The sequence below is a fragment of the Podarcis vaucheri genome, assembly GCF_965113315.1.
Source record: "Podarcis vaucheri genome assembly, chromosome: 4".
Lineage (NCBI taxonomy): Eukaryota > Metazoa > Chordata > Lepidosauria > Squamata > Lacertidae > Podarcis > Podarcis vaucheri.
Window position 1 is genome coordinate 4967344 of NC_138762.1, and position 16223 is coordinate 4983566.

The window sequence follows — 16223 nt, forward strand, 5'->3', positions numbered from 1 at the left end:
CTTTGGGAAAGTGGGGAGGAACAGAAACCAGCAGCCAACAGCATCCCTTCTCTGCTGGCCTTTGCCCGAAGGTCCCCCCATCTCAGAGCAAGTAGCTTTCCCCCATGGATTCAGTCCTTTCATCACTTCCATCTCCCCAAGAGTCTCCCAAGGCTACTCATCCTCTGCAGTTGAGAACAGACCTGACTGAAAAGAATGGCTTCCTCTTCTGGTGACACCAGAGAATTCTAGAAGACATTCACCCTTTCCATAGCAGTATGGATGCACGATTCCCACAGACAAGTTTCTTGGCAAGACAAGGGCCTTCCCTGGCCATAGAGTGTCCTCCTCAGCATTCCCAACGAAGGAGCTGGGTTGCAAGAACGGCAGCTAATGGGGGGGGGCTGTCCTCCCCCCTCCCATCTCACCTGGCTGCTAGGTAGGAAAGCAAGACCCAGAGAGAGTTGTGGGAAACCCCAAAACCAGCTTGCTCTGTGCCGGAGCCAAAGCTGCCACTGATAGAGAAGCTAGATCTGTTTGTGTGTTGATGCTGTGAGCCCCTCTGTCCTACACTCCGGTTGTGTATGCAAGTAAATAAAACTAGATATCATAAAGACGCCACAGTCTCCGCTGATTTTCATTCCAAGGAAACTGAATCTGGAGAAGCGCCTGGGACCCCTGGAATCTCAAACCTCAAGAGACTGGGGTAGTTTGCAAATACACACACACACACACACACACACACACACACACACACACACACACTAATTTGTGCCTGTGCTCCCAATAGATAACTAAGTGTGAAGAGCATGTCATGTGCTTTAGCAACAGCCCTCCTGTAAATAAGGAAATGCAACCCCCATTGCTGGTTGACTCAAAAAAGCAACAAGGGAATCTGCTCTGATGTCCCATGAGGCCCTTAAATAAGAGGAGCCACTTTTAATAACTGAATTAAAGAAATTTTAACATAATAAAACATTCAAATTACATTTTACAATTTTAATTAACACCCCACCCCCATGCGACTTCCCCCAACTTCCCTTCCTGGTTTAGAACACCTCTGTTTCTTTTGCTTATAATTTTGTATTCCTTATATATTAAAATGAATGTTATAACATTTGTCTCTTCCTTCTCATTTTTACCTCATAATTGAATTTTCTGTTTGTATTTGTCCACTGTAATTGTATTACTCAAATCCTGCCAGTGAGTTCATTTCTATGCACTGTTTCTCTATATACATCTTAAAAGGTTCCCAATCTTTTAAAAAGTCAGTATTGTCCTTATCTTTAAGTCTCTCAGCTTCGCCATTTCAGCCTATTCCACCAACTTTTCTTGCCAGTGTTCTTTCTCTGGTATTTCATCGCCTTTCCATCTTTGAGCTAGAAAAATTCTGGCCGCTGTTGTCGCATACATGAATAGATTTTTCTTATCTTTTGGTAAATCCTGCCCTAAAATACCTAATAAAAACGCTTCTGGTCTTTTAACAAAGGTTATCTTAAACATTTTTTTCATTTCATTATAGATCATCTCCCAATAGGTGGAGCCAGGTGGGCCCAGGTGCAGGTGAGGGGGGTTGCCATGGTGACAAGGACCACCGACTTGCAGGCGGCCGTTTTGGGTTAGTAGTGAGGCGAGTGGAGGAGAGAGCAGTTGGTGGCAGTTGACGGAGGACAAGGCGAGGCAATCAGTGGAGTCTTATTGTCTCAGTTTTCGCTTATTTCATTTATTACTTGTTTTTCTCTTCTTGAAGATGTGCCACAGGCTTTCTTCATCCAGCAATGGTGAGTATTGGAGGAAACAAGAGTAGGGAGAGGATCCCTCAGACCTGCTCCCCGCTGCCAGGACTCTCACTTGTGAGGAACTGACAGCCTGACTTTTGCTGGAGCCGGAGCAAGATCTCTTGCTCCAGGTGATGCTTGTGTTTGTCTTTCATTTGTTCTCCTGTGTTAGTTGCCAGTAGAAGCCACAATTCTGTGGGTACTCTAGGTGGTGCAGAAAGCACCTAGAAGCTCCCTAGAGGTTGAAGTGCCGATCAAACTTCAGTTTTGCGCTCTATTCATTCCAATTAGCAGTACTGGGGGTGGTTCAGATTCTGGGGCAGAGGGTGTCACAAAGCCAGTCTACTTTCCCTTTAAAGCAAACTTGGGTCTCCAGCTGGTTTTGTTTTGTTTTGTTTTTAATAAAATATTTATTAAGGTTTTAAACACAAACACAAAATTATAAAGTTACAAAGATCATAAGTTTACAAAATAGAAAAAATTAACAGTTAAGAAAAAACACACATAGAAATAATATGTAAGAAGAGAAAAGAAGATAATAACTAAGTAGAAAAGAGAAAACAAAGAAAATTTAAAATTAACTCCATCTTTCAATAATCCTTGATCTCATTTCCTTAATTCTTTGACCTCCCCTTTTGTATTCCCATTTAAAAATCCTTTCAGCAAATCCTTACCCTCTATTATCTATCATAACTCAATATCATTACCTATTATAAATGTGTATTTTTAACCATTACCAATCCATACTTGCATATTCTTAAAAATCTTTTTACCAATACCACTTATTTTCCATCCGACGTCATTTTAACATTCCTTAATTTTACAGTATTTCTGCAAGTAATCTTTAAATTTCTTCCAGTCTTCTTCCACCGACTCTTCTCCCTGGTCACGGATTCTGCCAGTCATTTCCGCCAATCCCATGTAGTCCATCACTTTCATCTGCCATTCTTCCAGTGTGGGTAAATCCTGTGTCTTCCAATACTTTTCAATCAGTATTCTTGCTGCTGTTGTTGCATACATAAAGAAAGTTCTATCCTTCTTTGGCACCAATTGGCCGACTATGCCCAGGAGAAAGGCCTCTGGTTTCTTCAGGAAGGTATATTTAAATACCTTTTTCATTTCATTGTAAATCATCTCCCAGAAAGCCTTAATCTTTGGGCACGTCCACCAAAGGTGAAAGAATGTACCTTCAGTTTCTTTACATTTCCAGCATTTATTATCAGGCAAATGATAGATTTTTGCAAGCTTGACTGGGGTCATGTACCACCTGTATATCATTTTCATAATGTTCTCTCTTAAGGCATTACATGCCATAAACTTCATACCTGTGTTCCATAACTGTTCCCAGTCAGCAAACATAATATTATGTCCAACATCTTGTGCCCATTTAATCATAGGAGATTTCACCGTTTTATCCTGAGTATTCCATTTCAACAGCAAGTTATACATTCTTGACAAATTCTTAGTTTTGGGTTCTAACAATTCTGTTTCTAATTTTGATTTTTCCACCTGGAAGCCAATTTTTTTGTCCAAATTGTAAACCTCTCTTATTTGATAGTAATGAAGCCGATCACGCACTCTATCTTTTAATTTCTCAAAACTCTGCAATTTCAATTTATCTCCTTCTTGCTCCAAAATCTCCCAATATTTTGGCCACCTGGCCTCCATATTGAGCCTTTTTTGAGCTTTTGCCTCCATCGGTGACAACCACCTTGGGGTTTTATTTTCAAGTAAGTCTTTATATCGTATCCAGACATTAAACAGTGCTTTCCTGACAATATGGTTTTTAAATGCCTTATGTGCTTTAACCTTGTCGTACCACAAGTATGCATGCCACCCAAAAACATTGTTGAAACCTTCTAAATCCAAAATGTCTGTGTTCTCAAGAAGCAGCAAATCTTTCAACCAGCAGAAAGCTGCTGATTCATAATAAAGTTTAAGGTCTGGCAGGGCAAATCCCCCTCTTTCTTTAGCATCAGTTAATATTTTAAATTTTATTCTGGGTTTCTTGCCCTGCCAGACGAATTTAGAAATGTCTCTCTGCCACTTCTTGAAACAGTCCATTTTATCTAATATTTGTAACGATTGAAACAAAAACAGCATTCTTGGCAATACAGTCATCTTGATAACAGCAATTCGACCCAACAAGGAAAGCTTCAAATTTGACCATATTTCTAAATCCTTTTTAACGTCCGACCAACATTTTTCTTAATTGCCGTAAATTTTATACCGGTGGTCCACAACCATTCCTATGCCTTAAAGGAAAATATTATGAAAATGATCTACAGGTGGTACATGACCCCAGTCAAGCTAGCAAAAATATATCATTTGCCTGACAATAAGTGTTGGAAGTGTAAAGAAACTGAAGGTACTTTCTACCACCTTTGGTGGACGTGCCCGAAGATTAAGGCTTTCTGGGAAATGATATATAATGAAATAAAAAGGTACTTAAATGTACCTTCCCTAAGAAACCAGAGGCCTTTCTTTTGGGCATTGTTGGCCAATTGGTGTCGAGGAAAGACAGAACTTTTTTATGTACGCTATTACAGCAGCAAGAATTCTCATCGCAAAGTACTGGAAGACCCAAGATCTACCCACTCTGAAAGAATGGCAGATGAAGGTGATAGACTATATGACATTGGCTGAAATGACTGACAGAATCCGTGAACAGGGGAAAGAGACAGCGGATGAGGATTGGAAGAAATTTAAAGCTTATCTCAAATACTACAAAATTGATGAATGTTAAAATGTTGAGGTTTTTGTAAGAAAAGGAGATTACAGCGACAAAAGATTAAGTAAAAGAAAAGAACAATAAGGGATAAATTTGATAAAATTAAGTTTAGGATTTGCTGAAACAAGCTTGGAAATTGGGATGTAGAAAGGGGAGGTTTGGGGGAGTCAGAGAAGTGAGGTTTATGAAAAAAGGAGAGGAAATGATACATGTTTGTTTGTTTTTCTATTTGTTTGTATTGTTCATAAAAATGTTGTAAAATCAATAAAAAATATTATAAAAAACCAACATTTTTCATAATTGTCTTTAAATAAGTTCCCATTTTTAGCTGTCATATTAATCCCCTGGTATTTCACCTTTTTAACCACTGTTAGACCTGTCTCATTCTGAAACCTCTCTTTCTCAGTCATTGTTAAGTTTTTCTCAAGGACTTTAGTTTTTAACTTGTTCAACTTGAATCCTGCCACATGACCAAACTCTTGGATCAGTTCTAATACTCTTTTAGTGCTGGATTCTGGCTCCTGTAGTGTAAATACTAAGTCATCTGCAAAAGCCTTCAATTTATATTGTTTAGCTCCGACCATTATACCTTTAATCAGATGGTCCCTTCTAATCATATTTAACAAAACCTCCAGGACCGAAATAAAAAGTAGTGGGGAAATTGGGCAGCCTTGTCGTGTCCCTTTCTCTATCTTAAATTCCTCAGTCACCACGTTATTAACTATCAATTTAGCCTTTTGTTCTGAGTAAATTGCACTTATACCATTTTCAAACCCTTGTCCGACCCCCATCCCCTGAAGATTTTTCTTCATAAAACTCCAAGAAATATTATCAAAGGCTTTCTCGGGATCCACAAAGATTAAGACTGCTTTAATGTTTATGTCCTCTTGTAACTTCTCCAAAATGTTAATTATATTCCTCGTTGTCAGAGCTGCCCGAGGTCCCAGCTCACAAAGGACCAACGCCAGTTCGTTGTTATATACAAAAGCCTCTATTGAAGTTCAGTTTCGCTTTCACAGCCGCAGCATGCAGCTCTACGTCTGAAACTCTAGACCGCTGATGCTCCGTCTGAATCTCCTCCCCCCAGACACCAGTTTAAGACTCTAGCCTTGCTCCACCTCTTCCTTTGCTCTTTCCTCCTCTGGCTCCGCCTGTCAGCTGGGGTCTTGCCCTTCCTAGACTCTTCTGACGCCGAGTCCCCTGAGTCTTCCCCCTGCCTCCAGTGGGCTTTAGGACCTGGTTCCCAATCCGGGTTTTCTGCTGTCCCACGCGCCTGTACATTCGAACTTGGCGCGCGCGCACCCAGCCGGCAACCTTCCTCCTGACCGTTACACTGCTGCTGTCACTGCTTCCCCCTTCGGGGAGGCTAGCTGGACCTGACCTCCCCTCCGTTCCCCCACTCTCCGATAGGGGCGTGGTCAGCCCTGCCTCATCTTCTCTCCCTGCTGGAGGAGACGCTGGCCCTGACACATGGGACTCTTCCCCCCCACTATGCTCTGGTGGGGAAGCTGGTCCTGATCTCCCGCCGCTGCTTTGGGAGTCCCCGCTGGCCCCTTGTTTCTGGTGTGTCCCCCCTGGGACCCCCCTTGCCCTGACCATCGGTGCCTCCTTCTGGGAATCTTCTGATTCGCTGGAGAAGCTCATGGAATCTCTTGGGCCACTGTCATACTCCCCTACGCTGCCCTCAGATTCTTCCCCTTCGCTCTCCATTTCCTCTCTCCCCAGTACCTCTGTACCTGAGCCCCTGACACTCGTGTTATCAGACAAGTGTCTGCCTGGGAGAAAGCCAGCTTGGTCCTTGTGTATCTCTTCCCCTAATACTTTTTTTAGCCTTTTTGCCAAAATGTCAGCAAATATTTTGTAATCCACATTTAACAGGGATATGGGTCGGTAGTTCTTCAGTTGTGTCTTTTCAGACTCAGTTTTTTGTATAAGTGTAATATATGCTTCTTTCCACAACTCTGGCACTTTTCCCCCCTCCAAAATTTCATTGCAAACCTCCTTTAGTGGTTGAATTATCCAATCCTTCAAAGTTCTATAGTATTTTGAGCTTAAGCCATCCGGCCCTGGAGATTTTCCCAACTGCATGTTCTGAATGGCACCTTCTACCTCCTGTTCTGTAATTTTGTAGTTCAACGTTATCTTATTTTCTTGAGAGACCTTTTGCAATCCATTTGTTTTCAAAAATTGATCTATATCAAACTCTTTCTGAGGCCCTTGTGTATATAGTTGTTTAAAGTACCTCTGGAAGCATTTTCTAATTTCCACTGGATTCTGAATGTTTTTTCCTTCCACTTCCAAGTTGGTAATGGTGTTAAGTTTTTGTCTTTTCTTCATCTGCCAGGCTAGCAGTTTCCCACATTTATTTGCCGATTCAAAAGTCCTTTGTCTCATTTATTTAATTTTCCATTCAATTTCCTGATTCATCATCTTCATGTATTGCACTTGATGTAACTTTATTTCCCTCAAAATCTCTTGTAAGTTGGGTTTCACTCTTAGTTTCTTCTCGCCCTCTTTTATGTTTTCCAGAATTTTTTCTTTTTTCTCATGTTGAGCTCTCTTCTTTAATGAATTCTGTTGAATCAGAAACCCCCTCATGACTGCTTTACTTGCGTCCCACATAACTCTTTTTTCCACGGTGGTATTCAAATTTATCTCAAAATAGTCTCTCAAGGTTTTTTGGGCGTCCAGCTGGTTTTGGACTACAACTCCCATCATCCCTCGCTAAAACCAATGGGGAGGGATGATGGAAACTGTAGCCCGGGAGCTGCTGGGGACCCAAGATTGGGAAAGCCTGCTTCAAAGCAACTTTTACATTTTGCCTGCAAAGATGGGACCTGTCCATGTTTGTATCTTCTCGTATTTTGTTTTCCTCATGACCTTTGTGCGTTTATTTTTTTATTTTTTTAAGAGGGCAAATTGGAAGAGAAATTGTATGGCAAGTTGCAAAAGAATAAAAGGTTGTGTTTGAAAAAAAAAACACCAAAAACTGGGGGGTGGCATCCTTAAATATTTTATTGGGGGTGGGGCAAAGACCCCTAGGCCTTTAAGAGTTGGCACCTATTCCCTACACCCAGAGGTCTCAGGATGGTTACAACATAAAAAAAGAAACAAAAAAAACCCACCACATATTAAAAGGGCATTAGATGTCAATCAGCCAAAAGCCTGGTTAAAAAGGTGCGTCTGCCTGGTTCCTAAAGCTGTATAATGGTTTTTACGGCCATTGTATGGATTTTTTGATGGGAAGTAAGATTGGCACTCTGACTGAAGCTCTTTCCACATTCCACACACTGATAGGGTTTTCCCCCTGTATGAATTCTTTGATGGGAAGTGAGATGGGAGCTCTGACTGAAGCCCTTTCCACATTCCAAACACTGATACGGTTTCTCCCCTGTATGGATTCTTTGGTGGGAAGTGAGATTGGAGCTCTTCCTGAAGCTCTTTCCACATTCAACACACTGATAGAGTTTCTCCCCTGTATGAATTCTCTGATGCTTAGTGAGATTGGAACTCTTCCTGAAGTTCTTTCCACATTCCGCGCACTGATAGGGTTTCTCCCCTGTATGAATTGTTTGATGGAAAGTGAGATGGGAGCTCTTCCTGAAGCTTTTTCCACATTCCATGCACTGATAGAGTTTCTTTCCAATGAGATTTTGTTGATGGGAGGTGGAATGGGAGCTCTGACTGCAGCTTTCTCCACACTCCAAATTTTTACATGGCTTCTCCTCCCTGGGGATTTTATCGTGGTCACCTTTGTTCTCAATTTCCAATTCATCAGAATCTGCAATGGAGACAAAAAGCGATTAGAGCCTCAGGAAGAAATGGAGAAGAAATGAAACGAGCTGGGTGTGCGTTCATAACCAACGTATTTATTATTAGATTCTGAAGACTTGTTGAATGTTGTTTATCTGATATATAGTGGTCAAAATTGTGGCAGGTTGAAGTTGACACTGAAGATGGCCTGGGAAGTTCACACCAGCCCAATCGTGGTAGAAAAAGGAATATTTTGAAGAAGATTGTTCAAAGAAAAAACTGTAAGTTACTGTTTATTGTGGGGGTGTTAGGTTCCCAGGTGTTATGGGGGGGCTGTTGAATTCTGTGAAAATATCTGAGGTTGGTCACATAGAGGTATTTTTTAAATTTCCAGGCAGATATGACGATCCCACAGAGAGACTTACCAAGAGAGGCCAATATCCCACAATTCTCCTCCATGACGTTCTTATGCAGAGCTCTCTGATCAGGATCCAGCAACGCCCACTCCTCGTCCGTGAAACAAACAGCGACATCTTCAAAGCACACTGGACCCTAAAAGAAAAAGGGAAATGTCCTCCTCTGAGACAGCAGAAATATGATCTGCTACACAATGCTCTGTTGTTTCCTTCCTGTTAATAATAATAATAATAATAATAATAATAATAATAATAATAAATTTATAATTTATACCCCGCCCATCTGGTTGGGTTTCCCCAGCCACTCTGGGCGGCTTCCAAAAAACTCTAAAATACAATAATCTCTTAAACATTAAAAGTGTCCCTAAACAGGGCTGCCTTTAGATGTCTTCTAAAAGTTTGGTAGTTATTTTTCTCTTTGACATCTGGTGGGAGGGCGTTCCACAGGGCGGGTGCCACTACCGAGAAGGCCCTCTGCCTGGTTCCCTGTAACTTGGCTTCTTGCAGCGAGGGAACCGCCAGAAGACCCTCAGCACTGGATCTCAGTGTCTGGGAAGAACGATGGAGGTGGAGACACTTCTTCAGGTATACTGGACCGAGGCCGTCTAGGGCTTTCAAGGTCAGCAGAAACACTTTGAATTGTGCTCAGAAACGTTCTGGGAGCCAGTGTAGGTCTTTCAAGACCGGTGTTATATGGTTTCGGCGGCCGCTCCCAGTCACCAGTCTAGCTGCCGCATTCTGGATTAGTTGTAGTTTCCGGGTCACCTTCAAAGGTAGCCCCACATAGAGCGCATTGCAGTAGTCCAAGCGAGAGATAACCAGAGCATGCACCACTCTGGAGAGACAGTCTGCGGGCAGGGAGGGTCTCAGCCTGCATACCAGATGGAGCTGATAAACAGCTGCCCTGGACACAGATTTGACCTGCGCCTCCATGGACAGCTGCGAGTCCAGAATGACTCCCAGGCTGCGCACTTGGTCCTTCAGGGGCACAGTTACCCCATTCAGGACCAGGGAGTCCCCCACACCACACCTCCTGTCCCCCCAAAATAGTACTTCTGTTTGTTTTTTTAAAAGATATTTATTGAGATTTTCAAAATATTACAAAAATAAATAAAATAGAGGCAGAAGAGAATACAAAGAATAAAAATAGTTTTTAAAAAAAATCCAAATGAGAAAAAATGACAAAAAAAGGAAAAAAGAAGAATGCAAAAATCACAAAATTTTAAAAACATTTAAAAACAAATTCATTATTTTCAAATCCTTAACTGTCATTACCTTCTTTCTTTCTTTTTTTAAAAAAATTTTTATTGGTTTTTCAACTTTTATAAAAACAAAACACACACAAAAATGACACAAGACAAAAACATGTATAAATTCAGAAAATCCTAGTTTCCTAACCTTATTCCCTGACTTCCCCCCACCCCCCCTCGTGCATCCCAATTCCCAAAATTATGTCAGCAAATTGGTATTTTTCCTCTTAACCATCTTATTCATCTTATTACCTCTTTTATAAAGAAATTGATTTTCCTAAGTTGGACTTAAGTTCTCTTCCATCGATTTCTCATTTTGTCTTAATTAGAAGTCATATTAACCAAACCTAAAGGTCTTGAGTGTTTTTAAGATTCTCTTCTTCCCTCCCTCCCATCCCCGGTTTTTGTTCCTTCCCAATACAAATCCAGAATCGCGGTTCTCAGCCTGGGTTCCTCACGTCCGAGGCTTTCAAGTCTCTTTCAGTCCCTCTCCGCCGGTCTTGTTGGTAGTCCTTTATGTCAGTCGGGTAGTCCTTTATGTCAGTCGTCGAGTCTGGAAAGAGTTCTTTCACCATCAAACCATATTCTCTTCCCACAAGGAGATTCACAAACAGCTGCTGGAAAATTTCCACAAATCCTGCATCTTCAGAGTCAAAGTCAGAATGGAGGCCCCAATCATATTTCTTTGTTTTAAGCTCCTGTGTTCCATAAACTCCCGGGACCTCCTCCTTCCTCTTCTGCGTCTTTCGCAGACTTGTGGTAGATATATTCCAAGAATCTCCTTGCTTATATTCCACAGATGTCAGCTTTTGGTTGTTACTTCCCAGCTTTACTTTCTCTTTTTCTTGTTTAATCTCTTCCACCTCTTCAGATATCATTTCCCATTCAGCTGTGGATTCTTTCTCATTCGAGTCCTCAATACAAACAGCAGAGTTGCCTGTTCCAGAAGTCAAGGTCATAAGTTGTTTATTCATAGCCGAACTCTGCTCTTGTAAGATTCCCACCAATTGGAACATCCTTTCGATTTCCGCTAGTAACTTTCCATCCACAGCCATTGTAGCCATTGTAGTTTCACAGAATTCCCCCTAGGGGGAATCTGGTTACTTATTAGTCTTTTCTCCAACAATCCTTTAACTTATTGTTATTACTTTGTTTCCAACAATTTTAGTTCAATTGTAACTCATCATAGTCCAGAGGGATTTTAAATAGCAATTTTTCCACTCTAAACTGCCCGTTTGACAGCTTTGACAGCTGTCAAACTCCGCGGCTCTTACACAGGCACAGAAACAGGACGCTCCCGGGCCCGGGAGGGGGGGTTGTTTAAAACAAAAAGAAGGCTTCCAAAGCTCCACTCTCCAGCTCAAAATTTTCTTTGGCTAAATCTTGGAAGTTAGTGTCCTTTTTAACTCACCCCTCCAAGGGTAGGCTCTCCAGCTTAGCTCTTATGTCGTTGCTTAGATCGTCTGCAAGGGGGGAGGTGCGGACTTCCTTTTAGCACACCTCCCGGTCGTCTCCAATTCAGGGTAATATTTTTTAAAATCCAATTCCGTCTCACTCACGGGTTATTCTTTCAGTCCAAATTTCAAGGAAGGAAGTCAGCGCTCTCCGGTCGTGGCTCGCGGCTTCGCTCCACCGAGGTAGCGATCGACTCTCAGTGCCACGCCGCCCCCCGTATCCTCTCCGCAGCCTTTAAAAAGGCTCTTCGTGAATCGGGGGGCGCTTAAGGCACCCGCCGAGTCTTCAGTCCGCAGGCTTCCGCGCCTGCGGTTTTTAAGGGTCCCCGCGTCACCGGCGCGGCAAAGACCCGACCTCGGTTGAGCCGATTCCCTCCGCAACTCGGAGGGAATCCGCCATTTCCAGATCGCGCCAACCCGGAAGTCGTCATTACCTTCTTTCTTAGACCTCCTCCTCCTCCCTTTCTTTGTATCCTAGTTATTATCCCAGCAAATCCTTGACCTTATCTTTCTATAATAAAATAAACCTTAACACTTAAAACTTAAATCTTATCCTTACCAACTTCTCATAATCATAATATTCTTTCATAATTCTTTAAACATCTTTGCTAAAGCCAAGTATTTTCATTGCAACATTTCCCTATCATCCATCAATTTTATAAAACAGTTCTAATAGTAAAAAAAAGAAGAAGTATAAACAGATCCAATCTTCATCCAGCGTCCCTTCCTCCTGGTTCCGGGTTTTGTCAGTCCTTATTCCCGTCAGTCTAGCCCATTAACCTGGCAACCTTATGTCCGAGGCCCTCAAGTCTCTTCCATGACCCTTCCGTGGCTCTTCTGTATTTTCTGTAACTGTATTTTCCCTTGTCTCTTGCTCGTGGTAACTCCAGCTTGACAATGTTTTTAATCCTTCTCAACAGATCAGCCCCTTTCCCATGTTCAACAATGAATTCCATATAGTATTTAAAAGCATGTTTCAAAGGCCCTCCAAAATTGAGAGCCCCCATAGTCCCAAACATCTCACGGCCCGTTGCCATATTTGAAAAGTCCAAACATCCCAGCATAGGGGGGGTCAATCCAGCCCCCCATTTCCAAACCAAGCCAAACTTTTCCTTTCCAGATATGGCTTTTACCAAGTTCATTTGTCAAATCCAAAAAATCATATTCCTGTTGGGACTGTTTTGTCAAAACACACTCCTGATTTAATGTCAAAAACTCCTGTTCTGTCAAGACGCACTCCTGATTTAAATCCCGAGTGGGCTCCACATATTTTCCCACTGTCTGTTCAAAGTTTCCCACTGCCTGTTCAAAATTTCTAGTCGAAGTCGCCATCCAATTCACCTTCTCGTGTAATTGTTCCAGTAGATCGTTTGTTTTATAGAGAGCATACAACAAGGCTTCTGAATACATTGTCCCACAAGGTCAGATACTTGTTCCCACGGTGTAATCTGTAACAGCTGTCGACTCCCTGGAGTTAGTTACAATTTCACAGACTCCCCCAGGGGGAAGACTTCTATTTATTCTTGCAACAAAATTTCCTTTTTTAAGATACTTTGCCCATATATAATTCTTTAAAATGCGAAAGGGAACAGTGGAATCACTAGGTTTCTCTTCTTTTAACCATCTGTCAAAAACACTTGTCTTTGGTTAATGAGCTTCACACGTCAGTCCTGACAGCCCGCTCCAGGCTCAGGACGGAGGAAAGTTACTTCACTTTAAAGTCACTTTAAACAGTCCAAAAAGATCCTCCCCCCTTCTCCTGATGTCGAAGGGGGATTCCACAATTTTGAATGGTGAAATCCAATCTTTTAAAAGCGATTTTCTGAGCTCTAGTTTAAGTTGCCTTTGCTTTATTCTGTTTACAAAAGAACGGAAGGATGACTTCCTGTTTAGACCTTCCCCTTGCGTACCAAATTCAAGTAAATTTTTAAAGTCCGATTTTTTCCTACTCGCAAGTCCTTATTTGATGCCCAATTTTTCAAAGTCTAAGTACTCACGGGTGCTTATTTTACAGTCCGAATTGTCCCAGGAAAAAGGCAGTGCTCTCCGGCAACAGCTATGCGGCTTCGCTCCACGGAAATAGCAGTTGACTCACAGCACCGCGCCACTTCCCCCTCTTTACTTCAGAGCCCGTTAGTGGGTTCTTTAGTGGGTTGGGGGGCGCTAAAGGTGCCCGCCGAGTCCCATGGTCACAGGCTTCATCCGCCTGTGATTTTTAAGTGGGTCCCCGCTTTGCCGTAGCGGAGAAGACCCGTTTTCCGCGGAGCTAGTCCCTCCAGTTCAGAGGGAGTCCGCCATTGCTGGTGGCGCCACCCCGGATGTACCCAAAATAGTACTTCTGTCTTGTCAGGATTCAACCTCAATCTGTTAGCCGCCATCTATCCTCCAACCGCCTCTAGACACTCACACAGAAATTTCACCGCCTTCACTGGTTCCGATTTGAAAGAGAGGTAGAGCTGGGTATCATCTGCATACTGATGAACACCCAGCCCAAACCTCCTGATGATCTCTCCCAGCGGCTGCATGTAGATGTTGAAAAGCATGGGGGAGAGGACGGAACCCCGAGGCACCCCACAAGTGAGAGCCCAGGGGTCTGAACACTCATCCCCCACCACCACTTTTTGGACACGGCCCAGGAGGAAGGAGCGGAACCACTGTATGACAGTGCCCCCAGCTCCCAGCCCCTCAAGACGGTCCAGAAGGATGTTATGGTAGATGGTATCAAATGCCGCTGAGAGATCCAGCAGAAGTAGGAAACAGCTCTCACCTTTGTCCCTAGCCCACTGGAGATCATCGAACCAGTGCGACCAAGGCAGTTTCAGTCCCATGAGGAGGCCTGAATCCCGACTGGAAGGGATCCAAATGGTCCGCTTCTTCCAGGCGTGCCTGGAGTTGTTCAGCAACCACTCGCTCAATCACCTTGCCCAAGAATAGAAGATTTGAGACTGGACGATATTGGCTGCATTTAAAGATGGTTCTTTAATAAGCGGTTTTGATAACCGCCTCTTTCAGCGGGTCTGGGAAGGCTCCCTCACAGAGAGAGGCATTCACAACCCCATGAAGCCCATCTCCCAGCCCTTCCTGGCTAGCTTTTATAAGCCAGGATGGGCAAGAATCAAGGAGATAGGTGGTTGGTTTCACTCGTCCAAGCAGCCTATCCACATCCTCAGAGGTAACAGATTGGAACTGATCACACGCAACTTGACAAGACAGGACACTAGCACTCTCCCGCCCTGGCCCTGCTCCCACGGTGGAGTCTACTTCTTCCCGAATCTGAGTGATTTTATCTGCAAAAAACTTTGCAAAATCATTGCAGGAGAACATGTGGCCCATACTGGGCCCCAATGTAGCAGGTGGTTCCACTAAATTGCGAACCCCCTGAAAGTCTCCTGCTGCTGTTTTCTGCAGATGCAATAGAGGCAGCGAAGAAAGTCTTCTTTGCTGTCGCTCCCGCCACTTGGTAGGCTCGACATTAAGCTCTAACCCGTGTCCGGTCAGCTTCAGAATGAGTTATCCGTCACCTGCGCTCTAGCCGTCTCAGCGATTGTTTCATTGGCCTCAGATCCGTGGAAAACCACAGGGCTGTCCGGGCTCCATGCAATCGAAGAGGGCGCTTCGGAGCCAAACAGTCAATAGTCCTGGTTAACTCCACATTCCAGCAGGCCACCAAGGAAGCAGCTGAAAGGCCATCAACATGGGATAAAGCATCCCCTACCACTCTCTGGAAACCATTTGGAGCCATTAAGTGGCGGGGGCGGACCATCTGAATCGGTCCCACCTCCATGCAGAGGGGAAGGGTCGCGGAGAAGTCCACTTGCACCAGGAAGTGATCCGACCATGGCACTGCAACCCCCCCTCCCCGCCCACATGACCTGGGTTGCTGTGCGTAAGAGAAACCTGGTGGACAAGCAGCGGCAAGGACAGGCCCATCTGCTTCATCCAATCAAGTCTCTGTTACACATGCCAGGTCAAGTCCGCCATCCATGATCAAGTCATGGATGGCAGTGGTTTTATGAATCATTGACCTGGCATTGCACAGCAGCACCTTCAGGTCATGTGGGTCTCCCTTGCTGATTACTGTATCCTTCCGGTCAGGACCAGACCCGGAGGCAGGGATAGTCCTCCAACAACGACTAAACCTGCCTCCTCTGTAATGACATGGACTGGTCTTAGCGTAACTCCTCCTCCTACCCGTGATCACTGAGATCGGTTGTCCCAGTGCATCCCCCCCATGGAACATACCCCAGCCATTTTGTGGGCTGGGGCTCACTCCCCGGCAGCCCTGACCACCCCCCTTAAGAACAAAATAAAACCCTTAAAAAAAAAGAACCCGCAATAAAACAATACAAACAAAAAGCTGTAAAAATTACAAACACATTAAAATCAAACAAATTCCCGAACCCAACCAAACATCCATCCCACCCCCCACAAAAAAAAGTAATCAAAAGGGGAAAAAAGAAAATTAAAAAAAAAAACATTTTAAAAAGAACATTGCGCCACTCCGAGTCCTCCTGGCCAGCAGCAGCAGCAACAACCGTCCTTATGAGGCTTCAGGCCCCGCCCTGGGCCAGGTGGTGAGTGGCAGGAGCGGGGCCCTCAGGCACTCACGCAGGAGAGTTGTTTCAACAGGATTGCTTTGCTGCACATTTTATTTATGGATGCTTATTTTATTATAAGTTTAAATTATGGGTATTCGTTTTTGTGCAAATAGGTTGTACTCCGCCTTGTGTTATTCAAGTCATTCTGCCTAGGCAAGCATTCCAGTTTCCCCAAAGGAAGGATCCACTTTCTCCTCTCCTCCTGAGCTGTTCCCTCCTAAGAACTAGAGCCAAAATCGAGGGGTTCATGGGGGCATGAAGGAA

General features: G+C 43.6%; 3 protein-coding genes across 9 annotated transcripts in view; 1 reads left to right on the plus strand and 2 right to left on the minus strand.

Annotated features, from left to right (window-relative positions):
- The window catches only part of LOC309530321 (uncharacterized protein), a 275292-nt gene that overhangs the window by 130809 nt on the left and 128260 nt on the right, over positions 1 to 16223 (plus strand). The gene's annotated exons all lie outside the window — the stretch shown is intronic.
- Positions 1 to 16223, minus strand: part of LOC309530344 (uncharacterized protein) — a 187212-nt gene that overhangs the window by 88437 nt on the left and 82552 nt on the right. The gene's annotated exons all lie outside the window — the stretch shown is intronic.
- Positions 7486 to 14274, minus strand: LOC309530570 (uncharacterized protein). The gene is made up of 3 exons (XM_082219623.1): positions 13675 to 14274; positions 8667 to 9687; positions 7486 to 8269 (listed from the first exon to the last, which is right to left on the minus strand). Exons 2-3 carry the CDS (start codon positions 8698 to 8700, stop codon positions 7683 to 7685), a joined length of 621 nt encoding a protein of 206 aa, XP_082075749.1. The 5' UTR covers positions 8701 to 9687; positions 13675 to 14274; the 3' UTR covers positions 7486 to 7682.

What these genes read in the sequence shown, in the direction of transcription:
- LOC309530570 (XM_082219623.1), bottom strand. Translation starts at nt 8,700, where the DNA reads ATGGAGGAGAATTGTGGGATATTGGCCTCTCTTG. An exon ending in TGGGATATTGGCCTCTCTTG is followed by an intron (nt 8,270 to 8,666) that starts GTAAGTCTCTCT and finishes TCTCCATTGCAG; the next exon opens with ATTCTGATGAATTGGAAATT.